The following is a 25,844-nucleotide window of genomic DNA, read 5'->3' as shown; positions in this document are numbered from 1 at the left end:
GGGAGGATGCTACCGAGCCATGCCAGCTTAAGTGGGAGCTGAGGTGTCCATATCGGCAAAAATGTGGGGAAATGTGTGTGTGTGTGTTTGTGTGCATGCGAGGCTGTTAAATAATGATTTTTTTCTCCCTGCATTTTTGTGCATGTGTACTCCCAGGTATGACCGTAATAAGCTGCTTTTGAAGGAAATCCACAGTGTTCAGTATGTGTCCTGCATGAACCCCACAGCTGGCAGCTTCACCATCAATCCACGACTGCAGGTACACACACACCCACACACACAAACAACATGTCCTCACAGCGCATTGTGTTCCACTGGTTATGCAACACACTGCTAGGGTTACATGTGCACACATGTTATCATACACTATTATATCTATCTTTAACTATATTCTATATTTAACTCCTATTTTAATATTAAGTTACATTATGTTCTGTTTTACATTAATTTATTTATTCATTTTATAAGTTTATATATATATATAAGTTTGTTTGTTCATTTTCCTGTTCATTCATTTGCGTGGCCGTCCATGCTCAGTTGATTGGATTTAGACGAAACTTTAACAGAAAATAAATGATGGCGTGTCTCAACATTATGTTTCCGCATTTAGGAAATTAGACCGGTTTGCCTGAAGGCGGTGGCGCATTATTTGCTTGTTTATTTGTTTGCTCATGTATTTGTGCCAAATCTGAGACCAATCTGATGTATCAAAACCTTTAAGCAGAAAAAAGAAAAGAAAGAAAAAGACGGTGGTAAAAGGTCGATGCCACAATATTTTTTTCATGTGTTCATTCAGTGTTCCAAAGTCATCACTCAGACATTACTTACTAAATTCACATACATCCTGGTTATTATCAGGTTTTTGGATTAATACGTGTCATCTAAATATATGTATAATATCTTGGTTACAGAAACATGAAGGAGCCCTTAGATATCTGAATAAGCTCACTGGGCTACTTCAGAAGAAACCGAGCTGCTGTAGTGTGGGAACACCTGTTGCAGGTTTTGGATCACTGTGTTACATCCATACAAAATTAAAGAAAAACAAAGAAAACGATGACAAATTAGATTATGGGCTGCATATGTCTCTATACCTATAAAAAAATGTCTTTGTTGCCAGGGTGTTCCAAAAACAAGTTATGAGTGTTATGTGATTTGCTATTCCCATGATTAGGTTTGATTATGTTTTGGCAATAAACTGCCTTTTTAAAGGATAACGCTGCCATAGCTTAGAATTTTTGTTATTGTCTACAAATTTCAATCCCAAACCATGCCACTCAGCCATAAGTCCAGTGGTTCTTTCTGAAGATCTTTCCCAAATGCACCGGTTAGTACCTACCAAAAATGGTCCAAGGAAGGACAAACAGTGAACCAGTGACAGAGTCATGGGCGCCCACGGCTCACTGATGTGCGTGGGACTTGTCCGTCTGGTCCAATCCCACAGAAGATCTACTGTACTATAGCACAAAAAATGCTGGAAAAGTTAAATCAAATCCATGATAGAAAAATCTTTGGAAATGTTTTGCCAACTGATATTTAAACACACACCTCTGACCCATAATTTCGCTCTGCCAGCTAGTATGGCGACTAACAAGCTAACAAATCATTCCAATCACTTGACATGATGCGTTTATATACAGTATATAGCCCCAAGTTAAAGATGTGTCATAAAGGTATATTGGAACAGGAAGAGAAACTCTCAAACATGATTTTTTGACATGTTTTTCAAATCAAATTCAAATCCAATTGTACTTTATTATCCAAAAGCAGAAATACATTTGGTCAATGGTGCACACAGGGGTTAAAATATACCCATTCCACCAAGCAGCAGCGCATCTTCAACCACACCTTGCTCCCTGACATGCAAAATGATAAGGACTAAGAGAGAAGATGTCAGGGATAAGATGGCAATTTCAGCTAATCAGTTACTTTTAGGGACCGTCACAATCCCAAGATTTTTTCCACAAGTCAGGTTTCTTGCCTGTATCTACTGAACACTGAAACAACCTGAGAAGAGATAGTTACCTGATCAGCACACACCTAAATCGTCTTGCTTCTGATCCCGTCAGGGCCCGTAGATTTTCTAGAGAGCGGAATAAGATTATTATTGTTAACTATAACATGTACAGTGTGTGATCAAAGACAGGATACAACTTATAACTGGGAGTATAACACACTCACTGATCTAAGTTTGACTTAACTTGGAGGACTACTTATTCCGAAAGAGAGTGACTTACAATTATACAGTAGGTCAAACTCAGAGATGATCATATTTGAATTTAAAAGGCACACTTAACTGAGCGGCAGTCCCTCTCTACTCACTGCTGCAAACACTCACAATGTGACCCTTGCTTTTAGTCTGGAAGATAATTGACTGCATCATTAGTGAGGAACAACATGTTTACCGTTGCCTTGTTTCTGCTGGATCTCCTTCCACAGCGGCACTTCTCCGTCTTTGCCCTGTCATTCCCTGGAGCCGAGGCCTTGAGCACCATCTACACCTCCATCCTGTCCCAGCACCTGAGAGGAGAGGGCTTCAACGCCGCCCTGCAGAAGAGCTGCCCCACCCTGGTCCAGTTAGCCCTGGCCCTGCACCAGCGCATCGCCACCACCTTTCTCCCCACCGCAGTCAAGTTCCACTACATCTTCAACCTGCGCGACCTCTCCAACATATTTCAGGTGAAAGAAGGATTCATCTACTTTGACATCCTTTTAGAAAACCAACCTCAGGTTAAGATTTTCACAGTTGAAAGTCAGAAGTTAAATCAAAAAAGTTGTGTGCTTTTTCATATCACCACCCTTTCCGTTATAGGAGTTATATAAATTATAATATATTTTGCCTTGATTCTCTCTGTTTTTATGGCTCTGCTTCCCACGTGGAAAGAGCCAGGCTTCTGTCACTAATTTCTCATCTAAATTATTATTGATTTCCGAGCTGGGTCTGAAAGACAGAAATAAGTCTGAAATAAGTGTAATAGAAAATAGAATGGATTTGCACTTCCACGGGTGTTAGTGATGATTTAATGTATTTAAATGAATATAATATCAGAGCGCGAAGGCTGTCAAGGGAGAAGCTTTTGGGGCAATATTTCTGTCAAAATCCTCCACGGTTTCATGGAGGGCAGGCTCTCTCATTTAACACACTCCATTGTATAATTAATGCTTTAAGCCACTCAGCTATAGGAACTATATTTCAAAAATCCATCTAGGAGTTTCCAACGGCAGCTCTGAGTTCTTACTATACTGTTATTACACGATGTACAAAATATATAGGTGTAGTCATATACTGTTTCATATTCACTATTTTAAAGCTGCACTAATCAATATGTTTTTATATTACAATGGATCAAATTACTGTGTGTACTGCTTTGTCAAATATGCAGGCTGGGATTGACCACAGATCATGCAGACAGTCAGGACATGCAACTAAACTAATGTCGCGATGGCAGTGTTAACATGCTAATGTTTACCGTCTTTATTTAGTGTGTTAGCATGCTAAAATTAGCTTATTAGCGCTAAAAATGAAACACAGCTGAGGCTGATGACAAATCCATAAATTTAGCAGATATTTGATCATACAATATTATAATAATATGGTATATACATTACTATATTATAATATAGTATAATATATACAATTATATAAGAATACAAGTATATATTAATATAAATAATATTGGAATTTGAGCTAATAATGATGCTAGAGTAACATTTTAGGTGTTAAAGTGGTTTCACTGATGGTAGCATGAATAATTGTGTTTCTATTGACCTGCTTTTATGCACATTTTCCAATTTTGCATAAAAAAAGATTGTGCAAGGCACTCCGAAAAACCTTCTTTTGGCTGAGGTAGGAAAGTTGGTGCATGGATAAGAGTGCAATTGATACATGACGTACACAAAAGATGGTGGCAGACAAAAACTTCAGATCGGTGTGGAGCGATGAGGAGACTGTAACCTTCCTCAGATTACTACATGAAACAAATGCCATAAATCGTTTTTGTTCATTTATTTACGTCATCTCATTGCAGTGTCTCCTTCTGCAGTGGTTTAAAGGCACCCAGTTGGAGAAAAAGCACCACTAACTGCTTATCTCGATCCACCCAAATTGTAATTGATGTAACAGTAGTGGATGGTGGGGATCAAAGTTATTTCAATCAGTAGAGATAAGTTAATGAAGTAAAGATAACGTTTATCATAACAGATTATGTGCGATGATTAAGTCTTGACAGAAAGTCTTTGGCGCTTAGACTCTACGGGGAGACTTTTGGTAATGGAGGGGCGTCTGTCCTGAGCAGCAGCAAGAATAAATTCCCGCATGGAGTCCAGACACAAGTGGTAGTGAGTGATGACTCTCTGAGGCAGATGAGAAGAGGTTGATGGAATGATGAAGCTGATGGATCTCCAATGACTGGGCGGCAACGGGAAGGTAGCGGGGCGCACATTAAGCAGCGGGAATGTACTAAAGGCGGAGAGAAAATCATATTTAAAAAGACAGCAGGCTAACAATGAAGGTTTGTCGCTGGAAATATGAGTGAGCATGCGTGAGAAGTGAATGGTAGGCTGGTTTGAGAAATAAACTACAGCCTAAATGGTTAATGGACTGTACTTGTATAGTGCCTTTGTAGTCTTCTGACCACTCAAAGCGCTTTACACTACATGTCACATTCACACCGTCCACATACATTGATAAATAGATGGCTGCCATGCAAGGTGCCAACTGCACATCAGAGAGGAACTTATCATTCACACATGGGCATACACTGATGGCACAGACTTCAGGAGCAATTTGGGTTTAATTATCTTGCCCGAGGACACTTAGACATGCAGACTGGACGAGTCAGGGATCTAATCGCCAACCTTCAGTTTAGTGGGTGACCTGCTCTACCTCTTCAACCCGCCTAAGGATGCAAAAGAATGGTCTTCCTGACTGAAATTTTGCCAGAGCTTCATTCCAATTCATCCTGACGGTGACATTAATGTCTGCCATCCATCCAACAGTTGTTTAAGATATTTCGGTTAAACCTCAAAGTTTTCTCTTATCCAGTGAAATTTCTCAACAAGCAAAAGAATTGGCCCCCAAATTCTGAATCGTAATGGCTTTGGTGATCCCCTGACCTTTCCTGTAGCGGCAGCATGACATTGACATTTGTGGTTTTAAAGGTATTCGCACTCTATAGGACACACATAAAGGGACGGAAGTAGTTGTTTGAAGAATGTTAAAAAAGAGAGCATGAGAGAGAAGTTCAGACTGTCTACTTTTCACCTCAGCACACTTGACCAGTCACTGCAGAATGCAGGCGGTAATGTCAAATATCAAACGTTTTCTGCCATCGAAGGAGGGTTTAGACCGCCATGTTGTTTTATGCATTCTGAATCCTTATTGATGCCATTTCACTGTGTCTTTGAAGGATGTTGTTTTTAAGCTTCCTGTATGAGTACTGGATTTTAGCCATCATGATTTGTAGCAGGTCTGAGCCTTTTGAGATTAAGCATAATTACCACCCCAAAGCTCAAGCCCTGATGACACTAAGAATTACGGTACCTTCCAAACCCTTGATCACACACACATCACTGCCTTGAAGCAGTAGTTAAGCCGCACCATCTCAAGAGGCCATTCTGCCTGTTTTGTCAAAGTCTTTGTTTTGTTAAGGGGTCTGCACAGCTTGACTGGACGTCCAATAACCACAGAGAGGAAACAGTATCAAAGCTTTGTCTCCACCCATAAAGAAAATAGAAAGAAAGCCAGAAGAAGACTCATGGAGCTTGTTTGAAGTTTCTCTGCCTAACTTATACAGTTCCCGGCTCTAACAACGTAGGACAGCCGGAAAAGAAGTGAGCAGCCTAGAAGCTCACAGCTCTGCCTCAGCTGTAATTCCCCCACCGTACCTCAGTGCGTTTGCACCTTCAGAAGTGGGAAGGTATTTGGCGAGGCAGTACAAAAGCTTCCTCTGATTTTGAGCATGAGGCCTAAATGGTTGTCACTCAGTGTTTTCTGGCTTGACGTTTCAGATGTTTGCCTCAGCTGAAATAATTGGGGGTCTCTTTGTGATTCACTTTGTTTTTTTAAAACTTTGGAACTTGGAGATGTAGCCAAAGGCAACCGTCTCATTATGATCAACTCTAATGAGCCAGAAAACTGAGCTCAGAGACTCTGTGTGAGCTTGCAGCACTCCTCGCAAAGGTGTTTTTAAATGTGACAATAGAAGCGGGTCCAGACACTCGAAGTTGCATCTTTATGAGAGTATTGTCGCTGTTATTTGCTGACAAACTTCTCAGGTTAAGTTTTTTTGTTTGTTGAAGAGTAAATAGGAGGTAATGCCAGCAAGTTTCCTTCTCTTCCCTACCTCTCCCACTTTGTCCCTTACCACTTACTTTCTTACAGTAAGCAATCTTTCTCCTTCATGTCTCAATAAATTCTCCAACCACTGGACCGATCATTACGCCTTGTGGATGCTAAATTAGACATACTATGGTATAACTGAAGTACAGTAGCCAAATTATAGGGCAAGACAAACAGTTCGGCATACGACTGGGAGCGTTGTCAAAGAGCTCTGTTTGCCTGTGTACGTTTTCTGCCATGACCAGCGGGCATATCCGAGGGCCTGTCTTCCCCACGTCAGCCTAAATGAGCTCCTCGAAGCTCAAGAGGCGAGGGAGGAGATGGAACAAAGATGGACGGAGCGAAAGAGGAGGATGGAGACAAGGGAAAGAGAAAAGAAAGAGAGTACATGAGAGAGAACTGTACTGACTGCGCAATATGTCTGCATGATATCCCATTGATAGTCAGCTGGGTGCATCTGTTAGCAGGGGAAACATTGTTTGGGTCTCAGAGCAGCTGTCAGGCTATGAGGAAAGCACGCCCGCTGCAGACAGCGCGACAGACCGACCAACAGACAGATACATGCCCAGACCCAGAACTCTCTAATCCCTCTCCTCTCAGTTGAACAAAGCGATGAAAGATCAGGGACAGAGAGGATGAGATAGTCTGCCAAAGTCGGCTGGATAGAAGGAAAACAAAGTTCTCTCTCCTTCTCAGTTTGAACCTTGCTGTTTGTTCGATTGATACAACCAACAGCTAAGCCTGCGATTTCAACAATCAAGTCATATAGAGTTGCTATATGTTACACAATAAATGCAGGTGTCATTATTGACACCATTAAGCAATGAAATGCAGTAGAAAAAGACAGATCTATTAAAAGTCAAAGGATTAAATCATTCACATTTGTGGAAAACATCTTGACTTTTGTAGAGCCGCAGAGATAATTCTGGCTCAGGTTTGAATCGTCAGTACACACATCCATGCACATATCCACACACTCACACACACACAGGCACACCTCCCATCTGCACCATTACACAGTGGATTTAGCAGCCAATTGTCACATTCAGCGGGCTCAGATATGAAGGCAGATCAGATTCAGCTGGCTTTACCCCCGGAGATGATTCTGTTGATTAGAATAAGTTCTGGGGCTGGAAACACACAACATCTGCTTGCCTTTGCCTCTGCCTCCTGGGTGACAGTGCGCAGAGGGGAACAAACTGTGCCTCGGCGCCACTTTGTCCCCTTCCTCATCCTATACGGCACCTGTTATGTGAGGCATCTAGATTGTGCCTTGTTCCGCCTGATTGCATCATGTGTTGCCCAGTGGGAAAACCAACACGTCACACAGACCCCTCTAGAGACACATTAATCATCAATCATCCACTAAACACTCATCTGCTCATTGTCATGATTTTCTGTTTTAATTTCTACTTTTTTTAAACAGAGGATAAATTACAAACAGAAAAAACATTTCTATTTGCAAGCTGTGGCTCCGTGGAGTTCGGACCACTTTGGTCCAGACTGAAATACTGTTGGATTGCCATGACATTTTGTGAAGACATTCGTGTTCCCCAGAGGATGAATGCAAATGATTCCCATGGTGCGGCCCTGGCTTTTCCTCTTGCACCGCCATGAGGGTGACATTTTTCCTTTAGGTAAAGTGTCTCAACAACTAAAGAAAAGATTACCATAACGTTTGGTACAGGCATTCATGGTGCCCAGAGGATGAATTTTAAGGACTTGGTTAATCCCTTGCCTTACCAGCAGGTCAAAATTTTCACTTATAAAGTATTCTCCCAAATTAATTGGCACAACATTTGGTACATAGACTCATGATGCCCAGGGGATTAATCCTGTTAACTTGGAGATTACCTGACTTTCCACCTAGCACCACCATGAAGTTCATATTTTGATAGTTTAATATTGAAGTTTGGTACAGACATTCAGTTCCCCCTCAGGATGAATTGCACTAACTTTGGTGAACTGTCGATTGTTGTCTAGCGCTGAAAAATTTCAGTACATCGGTTTATGACCATGTGCTGTATATGACCATTATATACATTCCTGTTAGCTTCAGTTTGTATTCAGTGCCAATTTGTTAGTATGCTAACACACTAAAATAAAATGGTGATCATTGTGAACCAGCTTGAGACCACTGTAAGACCTGCTGAACATCAGCATGTAAGTATAGTCATTGTTAGGGTGTTAGCAAGCTCCCATTAGCATTAAGCTCAGTCTCACAGAGCTGCTAGCATGGCTGTAGACTCTTAGGCTGTTCCTTAATACTGAATTTGGCAAGTTCAGACTTCTGTACATTAAAGCTTGGACTTGATACAAACTTCCCGGAATGGGAGCACACAGTCCGTCATAAAGCAATTAGAACAGCAGTAGACTTGATGACGGCCGGACCTGTTAGCGGCCGGGACCTCAAGTCTCCGACAACGCAAATTTTCAAATTAGCTCTGTCTTGAGAAATCGAACACACATTTGGAGTTTAAACAAATCTCTTAAAACTGCATTCTGTGACACAATAACAGTAGTATTATAATTTACAGTTTTGGGTCTGCTCCTCTTCCATTTCCGCTTGTTGGCAAGAAATGCATTCTGGGATACTTGGCTATCTCAAGTCCACACAAGTCACCACCGATGCAGGCTCGGTAAAACGTGCGGAGCGAGAATACATCCGGGTATTTGACTGTACTTGGCTAGTACAGACTTTTGAATTGGAACATTCCTTTGGATGCGACTGATGACGTTTCACAAGTCCACAAGAACGCAAGTAAAGACATGAACGCAGATTGAGAAACAGATTTAGTCTGGTCCGAATTCACCCCCTCATTCACTTATTTACAACTCTCTATATTACACTTAATAGTTTACTCTGTGAGCAGTAAACATTTTGCATCTATGAAATGCAATGCATTGCATTGTGGGATCGTTAGCAGAAAGTACTGTACACGGCATGGACACCTTTTTCCGTTCCATTGTAGCAATGGGGTGTACAGAATTCAGACACTCAAATTAAATAGCCACCAGCAAATATAATACACTGTATAGTAAATAGGATGGGATTTCAACCCTATCCTTAGACTTGTGAAAATAAACTCTCTTTGGAAGCATTACAGTCACATCAGACTCTGTCCTTGATTTTTCATTATTCTTCCATCCAACACCTGCCCACAGAACATATCTCCACATGCAGCAATACTTCTGAGACTGTGAGATGAAAGAAAAGCACTGCCATTATTTTCTGAGTTTCTCTGACACACCTACTAACAGCGTGCCCACTCAATATCTATTGATTTACCCACAGTGACTGTGCTGTATTTCCCTCCTTGTTGTGGTGTAAATGGGCCAAATCAGCCTCTGGAATAAAACTCTAAGCCTTCCCCTCTTCTCTCTCTGCCCAGGGCATTCTCTTTTGCACTGGCGAGTGTCTGAAAGCCCCCCCAGACCTGCTGAAAATCTACCTGCACGAGTCCAACCGGGTCTACAGAGACAAGCTGGTGGAGGAGCAGGACTTCCAGTTCTTTGATAGGCTGCAGGCGGACACAGTGAAAAAGTTCTACGAGGTGAGAGTTTTACAAAGTTCAGCGGAGGAAGACAAGAAGAGGAGGCTGGAGGATTTGGGGGAGGGGGGGTGAGGTTGAGGGGAAATCATTAGCCTGCCTGCTCTGTGTCTGGACCTGGACATCAGTGGCCAACACAGCGAGGAGAAAGAGGAGAGGAGAAAAAGGAATGTTGGGGGCGGGGTGTGAGGGGTAAGTGCCAAGAGAGGGTTGGAGAGAATATTAATCAGTGTGGTATGGGGGTCTGGCTGTCAGGGTCTGCGCTGTCAGCCCGGCAAATTGGAAAACATTTTAATGGTTTTCTGTCCACTGCTCCCCTCACTACCCTCTCTGGCTCTATCGCATGCACACTAGACATGCCACAATGAAGAACCTGACAAGTATATGTGTACACACACCCACAGAAAGAGAAGGGAAAGGAGAGAGAATAATACCACCCACTCCAGAATATATTAGAAAATTGGCACCCTCTGTAAACTTAGGACAATTTGCCCCTGTGCCACAGAGCAATATGCAGCATGTTTTCTTGCTATTTTTACACGCAAACAAGAAAGTCTTTAGAGACCGTTGCACTGTAAGGAAGTGCACTTGATACTATGACAATGAAGAGTGCACCGGAACAAAATATAGAGATGAATTTGTAAAAAAAAAAAATACTAACCCCCCCCCCATTCATCACACCTACTGCAGCTTTATGCCAGTGGAAGTTAGCAGAGAAAACAAGCATCCCTAAGAGACACACAAAATCTCTCCAGTGAAATATTCGGGGGCCCAACAGTTGCCAGGGTGAAAATGAACTAGGTCACCCTCTGCGCAGCTGTGATATTCAGCTGTGTCCCTGTCCAGACTGTTTAAGCTTAACACTAATGTTATGCTGACAGGGGCAGTGTGTGGGTCTGTATGTTTACCACTGCAATATATGTGTGTGTGTGTGTGTGTGTGTGTGTGTGTGTGTGTGTGTGTGTGCGTCCCTCCCTGAGGACATGGAGGAGACTCTGGAGCAGACCAGGGAGATGAACCTTTACTGCCACTTTGCCCGTGGGCTGGGGGAGGCCAGGTACATGGCTGCAGAGTCCTGGAGCAGCCTCAATAAAACCCTGCTGGAGGTGCTGGACAGCTACAATGAGGTCAATGCCACACTAAACTTGGTGCTGTTTGAGGACGCCATGGCTCACATGTGAGTGGTTTTGGAAGTTTTGGAACCTCAGGGACTGTGTGGGGGGAGTATAGTAAGATTAAAGAAAGTGTTTTTGTCAGTTCCTTTATTGTCTGACAAGGAAATCAACTGGCTTCCCAGGTATTTTAGGATTTGCAGTTCAATTTAACAGACTGTCAAAAGCAAATCAGTAAAAAGTCATGCAGCAAACATCACGACAGCCTAACAAAAATGCAAAAGGGAGGTTAGGTTTTGCTTCAGTCTCAAAATGTAAAAAAAACCCATTGAACCCTAATATCCAGTTTCTTTCTTTAATTATCCTTAAGTAGGTTTAAAGTTGAAAAAATGACCTTAGTGCAATATTCAAACTCAAGACAAGCATCAGTTTAGACACAGTTTCCTAAAATTCAAGGTATGTTCAGACGGTTTGGGTTCATTCCTCCTAAAAACACACTTTACAGATGTTAGCTCTAAGCTAGCTAGCAACCGTAGCATCAAGCATATCTGTGGGATTTTGACTGTGTGTTCGTCTTCAGCTCAGAGTTCTTTCTCTCATCTCTGTACGTTTATGAAGGATACACGCAAATAATTGACCATAATCATAATTGATACTGAAACAAATCAGTTAGCCACACTGTTGCACTGTAGTTTATTTTTAGTCAATTTGTCATACATCGTCTTGGGCTGTAGTGCTCTAAATGTGTATTATTCCACAGCTGAAAATAGTCCCCAATAAAGACACTAGTTAAACCTGTCTGAGTAATGTTGGCTAAAATCTGCCGAGTGTTTTAGGAAATTACTAAGCCTTTTTTTAAAATGAAGAAAGAAAGAAAGACATTAAATATATATGCGCAGTAGTATCTCCCACTGGCCTCACCTGCCTTTTTAATGTGATGATGTAACCGATTTTCAAATCGCTTTTCTCGGCTCGAGGAAAGTTTTACAAATTTAAAGCCTCCATGGATCAAAAATTCATATTAGAAGGATTCATAATTGACCTTGTTTGCAATTTGTGGTGTCCTGTCAGCAGTTTTACACATGTGTCTTTTATAATGTGGCCCATGGGAAAAATGCTTTTTGGGCTGCAGGGGAATTTTATGCTGCTAAACCGCAAGATGAAAGTTGAAATGTCAGCTGAACTGTAAACGATGAAAGCAACAAAAATTTCAGTTGACTCACTAGAGAAGTTTAAGGTGTTTGCAACGTAAAGTAAGTGGTGAAAGTAATGGAATTGTCATTTGAAGACTTGAACTGTCAGCTGATTTGTAAGCCATGAAAGCAACTGAAATGCCAAGTTGACTGATGTCAGTTGGAGTGTAAGCGATGAAGGAAGGTGAACTGACATCAGAAGAGTAAGAGGTTCAAGTTGAGCTGAGGTGTGTGATGAAATTTCAGTATCAGTTTTAGGTAGTGACAGCAGTTGAAATGTCAGTTGAAATGTGTTGGTGTTTTGCTTTTGGCAACAACATCAAATGAAGATACAAAAATTCAAATGAAATTTATTTTTTTGAAACATAGACACATGTCCATGTCTATGCCTTTGTTTTACTGAAGGCATAAAGAGTTTCAGGAGCACTGACGGACAGTATTAAAACAGAGAGAGGAGACAGAAGCTGCCTGTTTGTTTGTCTTTTGCTGTTTATCTTATGAGTCAGAAATTGTCTTTATCCAGCTTGCCTCCCCCTACCTTTTAATCTCACCCTTCCGCTGATTCCTCCCTCACACCTTTCCTTCCCCCGACTGTCTACACCTCCACATGTAGCTGCCGTATAAACCGAATCCTGGAGTCTCCAAGGGGTAATGCGCTGCTGGTCGGAGTGGGCGGCAGCGGCAAGCAGAGTCTGACCCGACTAGCTGCCTTCATCTCCAGTCTGGAGGTTTTCCAGATCACCTTGAGAAAAGGCTACAGTATCGCTGACCTCAAGGTATAAGGAGGATTACAGAGCAAAGACCACACCACACTGCAAAACATCCATCTAAACAACTCAATTAGTCTCATATTAAGTATTATAAAAGTTTCTTACAGTCAGGTGAGGTTTAAATTTAAACGCGGAGGTGTATCTGAGTGAAATGTGGACATAATCCCTACAGTATGTAAACACGATACTTGTAATCCACTCAGTATCCTCACATTGATTTAAGTCTCAGGCATGTATCACTGAAAAAGTAACAAAGCTTTAGCCCTCTCACAGCCCAATCTCATTATGTGCGTCACTCTCCCACTCCATCTCTTTCTCTCTCCCTGTCACCCAGAGTGACCTGGCGTCCCTCTACATCAAAGCTGGCGTGAAGAATATTGGCACCGTGCTCCTAATGACTGACGCCCAAGTGGCAGACGAGAAGTTCCTCGTTCTGGTCAACGATCTGTTGGCATCGGGTAACAGCAGGCATTGCTAATTACTGCGTGTCGTGTTTTGCAAGAGAGAAATGCTTTTGCTTTGCCACAGCAACAAATTACTGTGGTGCTATTTCTGCAGCATTACTCATCAGCTGCAACACATCATTGTGAAGAAATGCAAGCAAGGCTGAGATTCACATCTTGATTTATACTAAACATTTGAAGGGTGCTAACCTATAGCACAATCAACAATGAATATAAAATGTATTTAATGTTGGCATTGCAATCATTTGGCAGTTACTATGCCATAAAATCATGTACTATGTAATGTCATAGGCTATGGAACTAAAAAGCATGGCATATGCCAACGCGACAACAACAACAACAACAACTTCCAATTTCAGATTTAAAGACGATGAACTTAAAATTTTTTCTCACAAATAAACAAGTTGAATTCTTAAGGAATAAAATGTACACTTAATGAATTCAATACACTCTGGTTTTGCTGCTACCGCTTAACTTGGTTGTTGTATGACCAGTAGCTTATAGTGGCTAATTTTAGCAAACTTTATAGATATTGCTGTGTAACTTAAGGTGACCAGATTTCTGAAATGAAAAACATTCGGATATTTTTGGTTTAGTAGACAGTATGTCATTAAAAAATAGAATGTTATTATAAATGAAAAAAAAGGGGGACAACTTTGGTTTTATAATCTGTCAAATATAACTCTTCTGAGTCATTTTGAGGCAGAATCTACCTTTCAGTCAATATGTCACTTTCTGGCAGGTGGAATACTGCATCACATGGTTTGTATTGGCCATTTAAAGGTATTTCAACAGGTAAAAAGGACTGGATTGGTTGGTACACAGCAAGTTAAATAATGTGGAGTCATAAGGATAACTGCAAAAGAGATCTTGTCTTTATTTTATATATAACTAATCAGTAAGTCATGTTAATTATAGTCTTCATTTCGTTTTCCAAATATAAACAAGGATATTAGACACAGGCCTACCAAACACATATTCCATCGACAACAACAGGCTTTGGCTATGATCACGTAGGCTAAATGTCATGCCTGGTTACACTATAATCTGCAAAGATTTATTTGGCCACAACTGTGGCGTTAAGTTAACTGCTCCTAGCAACTGCTTCAGCAGCATCAGTGTCGCTGGTGGGGCAGATACCACCCCTGCCCAAAGAAAACGTTAGCTTCAATAAATGTCTGACTGAATAATAGAGTGAAACAAAATGCCATTTAAGTCAGGTTATCGGGCTAGGTTACAGTTACATGATAATCTTTTGCTTTACGCCATAGCAGGTCTTGAGCTAACGAGAGGGGCATTTGTGCTGGGCAGACATCCCTGGAGCACCTGGGCCACACAATCAAATGCTTTTCAAAAGGTTTTGAAATAATCTTAATCTGAACTTCAATCAGGGTAGATATTTATATATATATGTGTAAATATATATATATACATATATATATATATGTGTGTAAATATATATGTATATATAGGTGCTGTATATAAAATGTGACGATATACACATTCCTCACGCTGCTCATCTTTGCCCCTGTGAGACTGTGATTTAAATCAGATCTCTGCATTAGCATCAGAACTCTGTGTGAACTCCTGCTGCCGTCACCTCTGTTAACACACCTAGATTTGATATTAGAGTCTCAGCGTCAGTTCTGATCCTGACAAGATAAGAAAGTTCTAGAGAGTTCTTGTACAAGTTTAGGTTTCTTACAGAAAAAAACAACAGAATGACAGCTTCCCAGTGGTAATGTGGGTGATTTTATTCATTCAAGGAGAGATTCCTGACCTGTTCCCAGACGACGAGGTGGAAAACATCATTGGCAGCTTGAGGCCAGAGGTCCGTGGCTCGGGATTGATGGATACAAGGGAAAACTGCTGGAAGTTCTTCATCGACCGGGTTCGCAGACAGCTCAAGGTGAACCAGTCAGATAGTCAGACAAGCGCAGGACAAAGAGTTGTTTGTGTTCTTTGTAACTCTGCATTTCACTGCTAATCATCAAGAAAAAGTTGTTCTCAGTGGTTCTCCTTAGGGGGGAAGTTTGCCATTAATCTCTCTCATAGAACTGGGTCTGTATTTGATCTCCATCATCTCTTAATATAGCAATAGCATGCCGCCTCACACTCTAATTTACCATTCTACAATGAAAAAAAACACACTTGGATAAACATCTGGCTTTATGATGAAGCCTTTCCCCAGACAATTTTCTTTCCTGACATTTTTAGATGAACTTGAATGCTTCTAGAGGCAGTGGACGTCATTATAAATCACCAACATGAGCAGAAAAGCCGCCGTTTAGCTGCAGTTAATTTCACCAACATGTAGCCTCTTTGTTTCCCCTGGGGAGAGAGGGATTCCAGGGTTTTGCTTATCCTGTCATTATAACAGTGTGCAGCACCCCACCACCGCATCGCTCCCAGCTCCCTGGGTTGGAGAGTGAATAAATGGGGAAGGCAATCCCATGGGCATGGGCTTGTAAAGAGTGGATTTCTAACTATTTGGCTCTCTGTCTCTCAAATTGTCTGTCTGGATGGAGAGGACACCTTCCCAAAAATGCTGGTAATATGATTCAGAATATTTCCGTGAAATTTGCTGAGGGTGTGTCTCTGCATGTAACTCTGCATGTTGAGCATCAGTTTAAATCCTGACACAAAATATCAAATCATTATTACAATCAGACATCGGAATAGAATTTGGTTTAGACCAGTGCAAACTGACTGGTTAAGAAATATTTAAAAGATTTTTGGACTATTTTCAGATCTTTGCTTTTTTCCTCAAGAAATACTGCATAGTTTCACATCTTTAGGCCTCTAAAACCTGTTCTGACTGCTCACCACTTATTGGTATTTTTCAGGAATCTGTACACTGCATTTACTAGAGCGTGACCAGTATGGAATTTTTAAGTCTTATGCCGATTTCGATATTTGAGGATTTTAAAATCCAATATGCTGATATTTACCCTTATTTTAAGAAACGCACAACATAAACAAAGATAACTCCTAACATTTGTTATGTTGAGAACATACCAAGATACCATGACATAATGCAGTATAAAAATAAACATTTTTATTGTTAGAAGTAGTACTTTTGAGCAAAAGTACAGCAAAATATGTTAAAGTTTTGATAAATAAGTAAAATTACTATAAATTATCTAATTTATTTTAAATTATAGAGTACTAATACTAATGAACATTAAAGTAAATAGTGTATTGTGGGGGCCAGCAAAAAAAGAAACTATTAAAAATACCTATGTACTAATACTACTAACATAATAATAATAATAATAATAATAATAAGACCATATATCAAATATCATGTCATTGCTATAGTAATAATGATAAACAGGCCTCTCCTACTATGAAAAAAAAAATATATATATATATATTTGTTGTCATGCAATAGTTATTACCTTATATATCAATCTGCCACAATGACTACTTTCTACTATGTAATATATTCACATCTAGTTAATCACCTTTATCAGCACTGTTAATTCTATTCAAAGCTACGAGAAACCATTTCCTAACCACCAGCTGGCTCTAAAACATGCCGTCTATGACACAGAGAAAACGCTGCTGTTGAATTAATTTAATACTACATACCTGTCTACAAGGAGGACCTGCAACTTTGATATTTCACTCTAATGTTTCACATTTGAAAGAGGAGCTAGATAACTTTGTTTGGCAGGAAGCTGTGTTAGATACTTGTTCAGCTCATGTTTATTAACATGTTACCTTTGGTTTAATCATTTCTGACACACCGACTGTAACTACAGAGAAGCGGCTCGCAGATATATTTAGAATATGTTAAACATTATAGTTTAACTGCTCATTAATTTTACCGCTCCTCCACTGATAAACATGGCATTACCTTTGTGGCTAATTTAGCAATGTGCAGCGTTAGCTGCTGTAAGTGATGTTTAAAGAATATTTAGAAGTAATGAATTAGAAAGAAAGAGTTAGCAAGTCTGGTCATGAATGTTTTCAGGAGAGGAGAAGTGATGAGGGCTATTTTTATTATTATTTAAGTCGTTAAATTGGTATGACAAATGACCAACTCATCGTGAACACTGGGTGTGAGAGCTACCAGGAGCTACTCTTCGTAGCTCCGGTAGGCAAACTACGCAACACTCATGACATAAAGGAAGGATCCCACTCTCTGTTTCTTTTTTATTAGTCATAAATCGGCTGTTGTTAACACCGATGCCGATTTATCTGCAAGTAGGTTATATCTGCCGATAATATCTGCAAAACGATAATTCGTTCGGGCTCTCTTTTCTAAAAAGCAGACTGGAGTTATGCAGCTACTGTTATGCAGTTTATTAATCCACAGAATTTGTAAGGGTGGGATCCTGGGGGGAGGAGGAGTTTTTTGGAGACCATGTGGCGTTTGGCAGAGTGTCTGACTGACAGGTTGAGCAGGGTGTCTGGTAGGGTTGGGCAATGTCTGCAAAATTTCCATCGGACGATGTCTACAATGAAACATCGGGATGGACGATGTCATCGGGTGCGCGGGCCCGCAGGCAGGGACACAGCAGTCGTCTTGCGTGTGTTCTCGGGAAATAGAGCAGAGGGGGGCGAGAGAGACAGAGCGAGGCGAGGCAAGCCGGGGTATTTACCTGACATGTAGGTGTGTGTGAGTGTGTCAGAGTGTGGGGCGAAGAGAATTCCGAGGCAGGTGCAAAGCATTGGCTACTTAAAAACAATGATAAGAATGTTCGTGGTCATTAAAACCTGCTTTCAAAGGGTGGTATAATGTGAAAATTTGAGATTTGCGGGCTCAACGTCATGATCAGCCATCGCAGATGGACGATGGCATTGTCTATCGGCCCAACCCTAGCGTCTGGTTACAAGTTGGCCCTAAAGAGGCAGAGGTTAGAGGGCTGTCAGGCAACAGAGCAAACAGGAAAATGGTAAGATTCCTATTCTCAAAACAGGCACAGAGCTGGATGTTGACACTAGACATACTGAGTTTGACTTAACTATCTGGCTGGAACTGGTTGTAAAGTCAGTGCTTATGAGCTGGAGCTGACTCACAGGATGCGGGTCAGGTGTGCAGATTGCAGAGAGAAGGCAGGTGAGTGAAAGCGCCAAACCAGCAAAGATAGAGGGCCTCATTACCCTAATTTGTAACTCCTCACCTCCTCGATCCTCCTCCTGTGACCCCGAAATTGATCTCAGCACTCCATCTTGAAGGACATGTCAATTCTCAAAATGCACCCAGAGGATTGAGGAGGTACAAAGTGAGAAATGAGACAGGCCTAGGGGTCCCACAGCTCCTCACTAAAGGGGAACGGAGAGAGACACAGCGAGAGGGAGACAGAGAGAAAGAGAACACAAACAGACAAACAAAAACAAAACCCACCAAGCACACCTTTTTACACAAAAGGAAAAAAGTAACAAACTCACTCACTCTCATACCACGTGTCACTGCAGGCCTCAGGGCAAGGAAGTCGTGACAATCATACAGACAGTGGTACAGAGAGAAATGTCATAAATTAATAAATATTCCAGCGATAAATGAGAGCGTGAGTTTTCTCATTTTTATTCAAAAACAAATTTAAAAACAAAGAAAAGGCTTGTTCAATGGAGTGTTCCTCTGGATGAAAGCAGTGTGTAAAGCAAATGTCACAGGGAATGTAAAATATGCATGCAGCTATCTCTTTCTCCAGAGTTGATTATCATCAGTAGTGTCTGTGGGTGTGCCTTCTGCATGTTTGTTTCTTCAGTCTAATGGTATCGAGCATCTGGCTGAGCTTCTCAACAAGCCAGCTGTTAGTCTCCAACAGTGAAAATCAGTCTGACGTAGCCCACAGCCCAACACACTCTTTTAATTCACATGCTTGCTGGAGGCTTTATTTGCTTAATGATGTGGCTACAAAGAATTAATTCACAGTTCTTCATTCCCGCTCTTGACCATGAAGAAGTGCTGGAGGAGGAATTCCCTGCCTTTCTTTTCTCAGTCTGACTGTGGCTCTAGCTGTACTCAGACAGAAAGACAATGACTATGATCTCGCTGCTGTAACAGACTTCCCACTCACTTCTGTTTGACCTTGGTGTGTGTCTGTGTGTGTGCTTGTACTGCAGGTGGCTCTGTGTTTCTCTCCAGTGGGTAGTAAACTGAGGGTTCGGAGCAGGAAGTTCCCAGCAGTGGTGAACTGCACAGCGATCGACTGGTTCCACGAGTGGCCACAGGAGGCGCTGGAGTCGGTCAGCTTCAGGTTCCTCCAGGAGGTGGAGAATATTGAAGTGAGAACAGCTCATACTTCAATATACAATACACATAGGGATGAAGCCACCCACAGAAATGATGTTCACATACTGAAAATATAATTTCAAATGTCAGGCACCGTGACACAATGAACGTGATATTAATTTCAAGAGCAGACGGGAGACGCCGAAAATTAAATTCACAGCTTGAGCCTGAGGAAATGTTGTTTTCCAGCTAAAACTGCACAGTCGTGTTCCTTTAATGTGAAGTAACCAGTTCTGTGATTTGCTATCTCGCAGCCTCAAGTGAAGGAGTCAGTCAGTAAATTCATGGCATACGTCCACATGAGTGTCAATCAGACGTCCAAGGAGTACCTGGCCAACGAGCGGCGCTACAATTACACCACGCCCAAGTCCTTCCTGGAGCAGATCAAACTGTATCGCAGTCTGCTGGGCCAGAAGAGTAAAGACCTCACCACCAAGATGGAGCGGCTGGAGAACGGCCTGCAGAAGCTCAACAGCACCTCCACTCAGGTACTGACCACAAGCACCCATTTAAAACCTGTGACGATCAGGGCTTTTTTTCTCACTAGTCGGAGGAGGATGTGATATACAGGTACATATACGTGGATACATGTACACATGTACACAGGTACACAGTGCGATGAAGCATAGTGCAAAGGATGCTGGAAATAAGTAACTTAGAAATAAGTATAAGTATTTTGTGCAGGAGTTATGACTTGAGGTAGGTGGATTTGGAACTCAGAAAAATGATGTGCATTAGAAACAAAGAGCAAAGATTAAAAAATCCACTATTAAGTCAATAGGATTAAAAATTTCATGTAGGCCTATATCATTTTTGTGCACTTTTGGATTGTTTGTTTTGCATCTGCATTTCCTTAGAGCTCTGACTGGATTTATGTTAATCATCATGAAGCTCTGCAGTAGCTCTGAGTAACTAGAGGTACAAAACAAGTATTCAGGTCTTACAGACCCATCTTCTGCTTTCATACATGGCATGACAACTTTTATCAAAACATAGAACCAACTCTGGAAAGGTAGTTGTGATATGACGATATGATGTAATTTGAGGGCAGCCCTGCTAGTAGTCTATGCTATTTTCATTTATAAACACCACCATGTCCCTTAATCATGAAGATCTCTGTCATTTTACAGCATTTCATGGCACTTTCCTCCCGACTTTTCTCTGCCTCAGCTCTGCCTATTTGCTTTCTGTCGTTCTCCTGTGCATTTTTTCTCCACACTGCTCAGCCACGCACACTCACTCACTGACTGAACCCTGTGTTGATGTGTGTGTGCATGCCACCAGTCGCGTGTGATGTAGAGAGCACACCATCAGGTTAAAAGCAGACGGGAGGCCGACGGTCTACAGGTCTAAGGGACTGTGGCTGCCCTGTGACAGATTCAACTTTTAGATTGTCTTTCAGTGGATGCCTGTTGTGTGGATTCTCCTGCTATTAAAAAGCTTACTTTGTCATCGCTGATGCCGGTTAAGTTGATAATTAACGGCAGGCCCAGACAGCCCTCAGTCCGACGGGAAATCTCCCGGTGCTCCTGACTGAATGAGCAGACAGTATGTGCTGGTAGTACTCATGGGAGTTGTAGTGTCATAGTGTCACATTGCAATTTGTTTTGTTGTTATATGCCTTTTGACAAGACTACAATTTTTCAACACGCCAAAGTGGCTAGTGGGAATGACTGCGTTACCCGCCACAGCCAAAATCCACCCGCATTTGGCGGGTTGCCGGGTGTTAAGCCCCGGTGACGATATATTTCTCTTTGCCCTAGGTCTCATACAAAAACATTCCCAAAACATTATCATACACAACATCTCAACCCATTGCATTGTTCTTTCTTATTTATTTATTTATTATTATCATTTATCATTCATTAGCTGTTGAAGGGCTGGTCTTAAAAGTTCCTCCTTGACCCTGGAAACAGCAGTTGACAAAATGAACTCACCACAAGGTTAATTTAGTAGCAACTCTGGAGTTTGCAGTGGGGTTGTAAATGGTAGGATTTCCTTTTTTTTCTCCAGCACTTCTCATCTGTGTTGGTTTAAAAATACAACGACCCCAGACATGGCAGATTATTATCTGACAACAGGGTCTATTTAGTAGCTTTTCTGGTTAAAATCCGATTTCAACTTTAAGAGGCTGAAATAGATATTTGAAGGGTGATTACACATTTTAAACCCATATGAATTAAAGTTCCTTAAAATGCTCCAAAACAGATACTAGTTGGACCTCTTGTCAGATTGTTTGACCATGGCATACCTATGTTCTATTTTCAAGAGCATGTAGGGAGATTGTATATTAACCTTAAAGCTAAGTCCAAAACTTAATTTAAAATTATCTGAAAAAAAAAAAATTCAGTATATTGTACTTTCACATTTCAAGTGGCTTCATGTGGGCTCCTGACTACAAGGTAAAGACACGGCCTTTAAAATGGCCAGACAGATGGTTCTTGCTCAATACTAAATGTTATCTTATAATTTGTAAACATATGTAATAACTCTGCGCTAGCCTCCTCTGTTGTAGAGATTTTTGGAATGGGGTTCCGTTGAAACAATGTACGTATATCAGGGCAAGCAGCTTAAAGCTTGCCAAATGACCTTCAATTTGACATAAATCATTTCAGAAGCTTGTCTTTGAGTTTAACCAAAAGTAAACACATGCATTAGCCCTGTCTATTTTTGCTAACTGCACAGGGATCCACTTGCTGGCAAACCCAACTGGCTTCACACCAGTTTCTTTTCATGTGTGAAACTCTGGGTTGATAATTAGCATGTGTACTCACTAGAGAAGTAATTGCCATCCATGTTTCCCGAACCTCAACAAAGGAGTTGATTGCAAACAATAATGGGAATAAGACTCAAGTTTCCTTGGTTTCAGTCACACAGTGGTTCCACAGTGGGTTGCTGGGACCCTGAGTACTGCCGGTTTCCTATCATACCAGGTAATGAATGCCCTTCACCTGACAGCCCAGGTGTAAATTGGTTTCTATTACTTGCCCAGAATGAAAAGTAATGGCAACGAAGTTAAAAATAACTGCAATTTTCACTGTAAGAGTCAGCTGGTAATCTAATGTTTGACATCTTGTTTTGGGATGAAACATGTAGATTATATATATTAGCTGTTTCTACATCTCTACATATTGAAGTATTATTGTCCTTTAATAGCAAGAAAATCATACATTCTTTTTACTATTATATTATTATTATTATTATCCCTTGCGTCCCTCCCTTAACACTTGAGCTGTAACCAGGATGCTGATGAAGACCGAATGCTTCACATCTTCCTGTCTCACCATCTTTGCACTAGCAGTGAGGTTCTTTAGCAATCCATTTAAAAAATGCACAAATTACATACAAAGGTTTACATGACCGGTCCCCGGACTTCATCGGTGAATCAGTGAAGTTAGCTTTTAGCTGTTCCACAGGGGTGATTTGTTTTTGCTGTACTGCCACGAAAGCTTTGGAACAAACATCCATTAAGTATTCAGTCTGCTGCCACTATTTTTAAGTCCTCCCTCAAATTAAATTTTTAGAGAATCTCTGTCCTGTCTGACTAAAAGAGATCTTGTTGTTTGTATAACACACCTATGCCATGTTATCGTAACTATTGTAACATTCTCTTTTTTTCTCAATTATCTCTCTGTATTTAGTCTTTTTACTTTTATGCTGTTGCTTTTATGGTATCAGGTTATTGTAATGTATTTCCCCTTTACTGGAAAACACTTGAAAATTATTATTAAGAGTATTAGTAGTTACAGTCGTAGTAGTAGTAGTTGTAGTAGAAATAATAGTAGTAGCATTAGTAATATAGTAGTTGAAGTATTATAAATTATAGTAGTAGGTGGAGTAGTAATAGTAGTAAGAGTAGTAGCATTAGTAGTGATATTAGTATTAGGTGTAAAATAAGAAGAATAGTAATAATAATAGTAATAGTACCGTAATAGTAGTAGTTGTAAGAGAATAATAAGCAGTAATAGTCACTGTAGTGTAGTAGTAGTATTATTAGTAATAAAGTAGTAGTAAATTAGTTGTATTAGTAGTAGTAATCATGGTAGTGGTTAGTGGTAATGGTATGCATACATAAAGCAGAAAATACCCGGTTGATCTTTTGTCCGTTATTTTATCTTATCATGAGAAATGTTTATATGTTTCATTTGATGTTTCCATCTTTAATATCGACACCTGGATCCATTTGCCCAAACGTTTACCGTCTCCACACCTTTGCAGAAGAGACCTATATGAATAATGCAAGACAAGGTGTGTGTGTGTGTGTGTGTGTGTGTGTGTGTGTGTGTGTGTGTGTGTGTGTGTGTGTGTGTGTGTGTGTGTGTGTGTGTGTGAAGCAGGGTGTCTACTACACTGTGCAAGTGAATGTAAAACCACACACACACACACACACACACACACATATATACATAACTTCACTTACATATCGTGCTCCTCCAATGCTTTGCATAAACGCCCACACATACCGATTTGCACAAAATTACACACATGCATAAACACTCTATACATATAGGTGACATCAATGTGTTTAAAGCCCCAGAGGGTTCTGTGCTTTTGTTTCCCATCGGCCGTTTACTGAAGGAATAGGCCAACACAGACACATATGTATGGTAATTGAGCGGTCTTCTAATTAGAGAGCACACCCTTTAAAGCAGCAAGAAATCATTAATGCACCCTGTGTTGGTTAGTGCACCCACACTGATGGCCGCTCTACTAGAAGTGCTGTTATTTAACACACTCTGTGCAAGTGAATCCATGGCTCGCCAGAGGCTGCTGTGGTCATGATAAACAAGGAGGACAACAGATGCGTTTGTGTGTGTGTGTGTAGGGGGAGGGGGGTTCCTCTTCAATTTTGCGGTGACAGTGTCCTACCTGTGGCTGCTGTCGTCTCGAGTAGTCGTGTGTGTGTGGATACAGTACACTCTAGTGCTCGCCCACTCATTGTCTCAGAAACATGTGCCTCAGACCTTTGGTCAACTTAGTAGTAGTACAAGTAGTAATACTAGTAGTTATAGTGGTAGCAGTTTTAGTAATTGTAGCAGTATGAGTAGTAATAGTTGTAGTACTAATAAAAGTAATAGTAGTTATAGAAATGAGCATAGGCCTAGTAGTGTTGGTAGTAGTTGTTGCAGTAAGCAGTACGCAGAAATAGTAGCAGTAGTATTTGTAATACTAATTTTAGTAGTACTAGGACCAGCAGCAGTAATGGTATCTGTAGGAATGGTAATAGTAGCATAGGGCTTGGCGATAAAGCCAAAAATGTTATCACGATAAATAAATGTATATCATAAAATATCAATTATTGTCACGATAAATGTCAAATCATTATTTCTTTCAAGTTTAATAGTGGCAAGTAGCAATAGTAGTAGCAGTTGTAACAGTAGTAGTAGTACTAGTGGTAATACTAGTAATATTAAAGTAATTATTAAAACTAGTAATGGTACAAGTAGTAATAGTAGTTGTAATAATATTAGTAGCAGCTGTACTAATAGAGTTGTAATAGAAGTAGTACCAGTAATACTAGTAGTCATAGTTACTAATAATTACAACCACTACACAAGTACTTGCAGTTAAATAATTATTATAAAATAAAATATTAGTACGAGTTGTAATGATAGTAGTATTAGTAGTACTGTGATACGAGTCGTAGTGCAAGTAGTTAAAGTAGTAGTAGCATTTAGAAGGTTACTTCTCAAATGACCAGAGTGGTGTTAATGTAATCGTTCCAACCTAATCTCTGAACAAAATCAGTTGCATGCTGACAGCTCTTTGCTTTGGGAAAAAGAAAAATGACAAGTTTCCCTTTAAAAGGATAATAACTGGAAACATTATACTCCCCTCCCAAACACACACACTACCAGATGTCTCTTTGTTGCATGAATGAAGCTATACTTAGTCACCACGAGTCCATAAGCCATCCCACCCGTGGATGAATGGTAAAGTCTCTTGCTGTGGTATCAATTCTAATCTGGCTTTAAGAAAGAATTGTTGTAATCTACATTAACAGAAGCAGGGAGTGGGTTGTTTTATAAAGACAGACAGGAACAGTGATGTGTTGTTGGCTTTTTTTTTCCTTGGATTTCCATCTGCAGTAGATAAACACAGAAGCCGCTCAGATGTATTGAATCTTACCCATGTCTCCCACCAATTAGTTTGTCCTTCTTCCTCCC

At 40.7% G+C, this 25,844-nt stretch overlaps 1 protein-coding gene across 1 annotated transcript in view; it reads left to right on the top strand.

Annotated features, from left to right (window-relative positions):
* LOC123983449 (dynein axonemal heavy chain 9-like) overlaps positions 1-25,844 on the top strand; it is a 137,072-nt gene that overhangs the window by 62,831 nt on the left and 48,397 nt on the right. The window contains 9 exon segments of the mRNA XM_046069706.1: positions 157-259; positions 2,440-2,679; positions 9,733-9,894; positions 10,872-11,068; positions 12,810-12,972; positions 13,301-13,424; positions 15,197-15,339; positions 19,509-19,670; positions 19,932-20,165. Of these exon segments, the coding sequence (XP_045925662.1) occupies positions 157-259; positions 2,440-2,679; positions 9,733-9,894; positions 10,872-11,068; positions 12,810-12,972; positions 13,301-13,424; positions 15,197-15,339; positions 19,509-19,670; positions 19,932-20,165 (1,528 nt within the window).

Source organism: Micropterus dolomieu, linkage group LG14 (genome assembly GCF_021292245.1).
Source record: "Micropterus dolomieu isolate WLL.071019.BEF.003 ecotype Adirondacks linkage group LG14, ASM2129224v1, whole genome shotgun sequence".
Lineage (NCBI taxonomy): Eukaryota > Metazoa > Chordata > Actinopteri > Centrarchiformes > Centrarchidae > Micropterus > Micropterus dolomieu.
The sequence above is the reverse complement of the archived record's forward strand: the minus strand, read 5'-3'. Positions and strand labels throughout refer to the sequence as shown.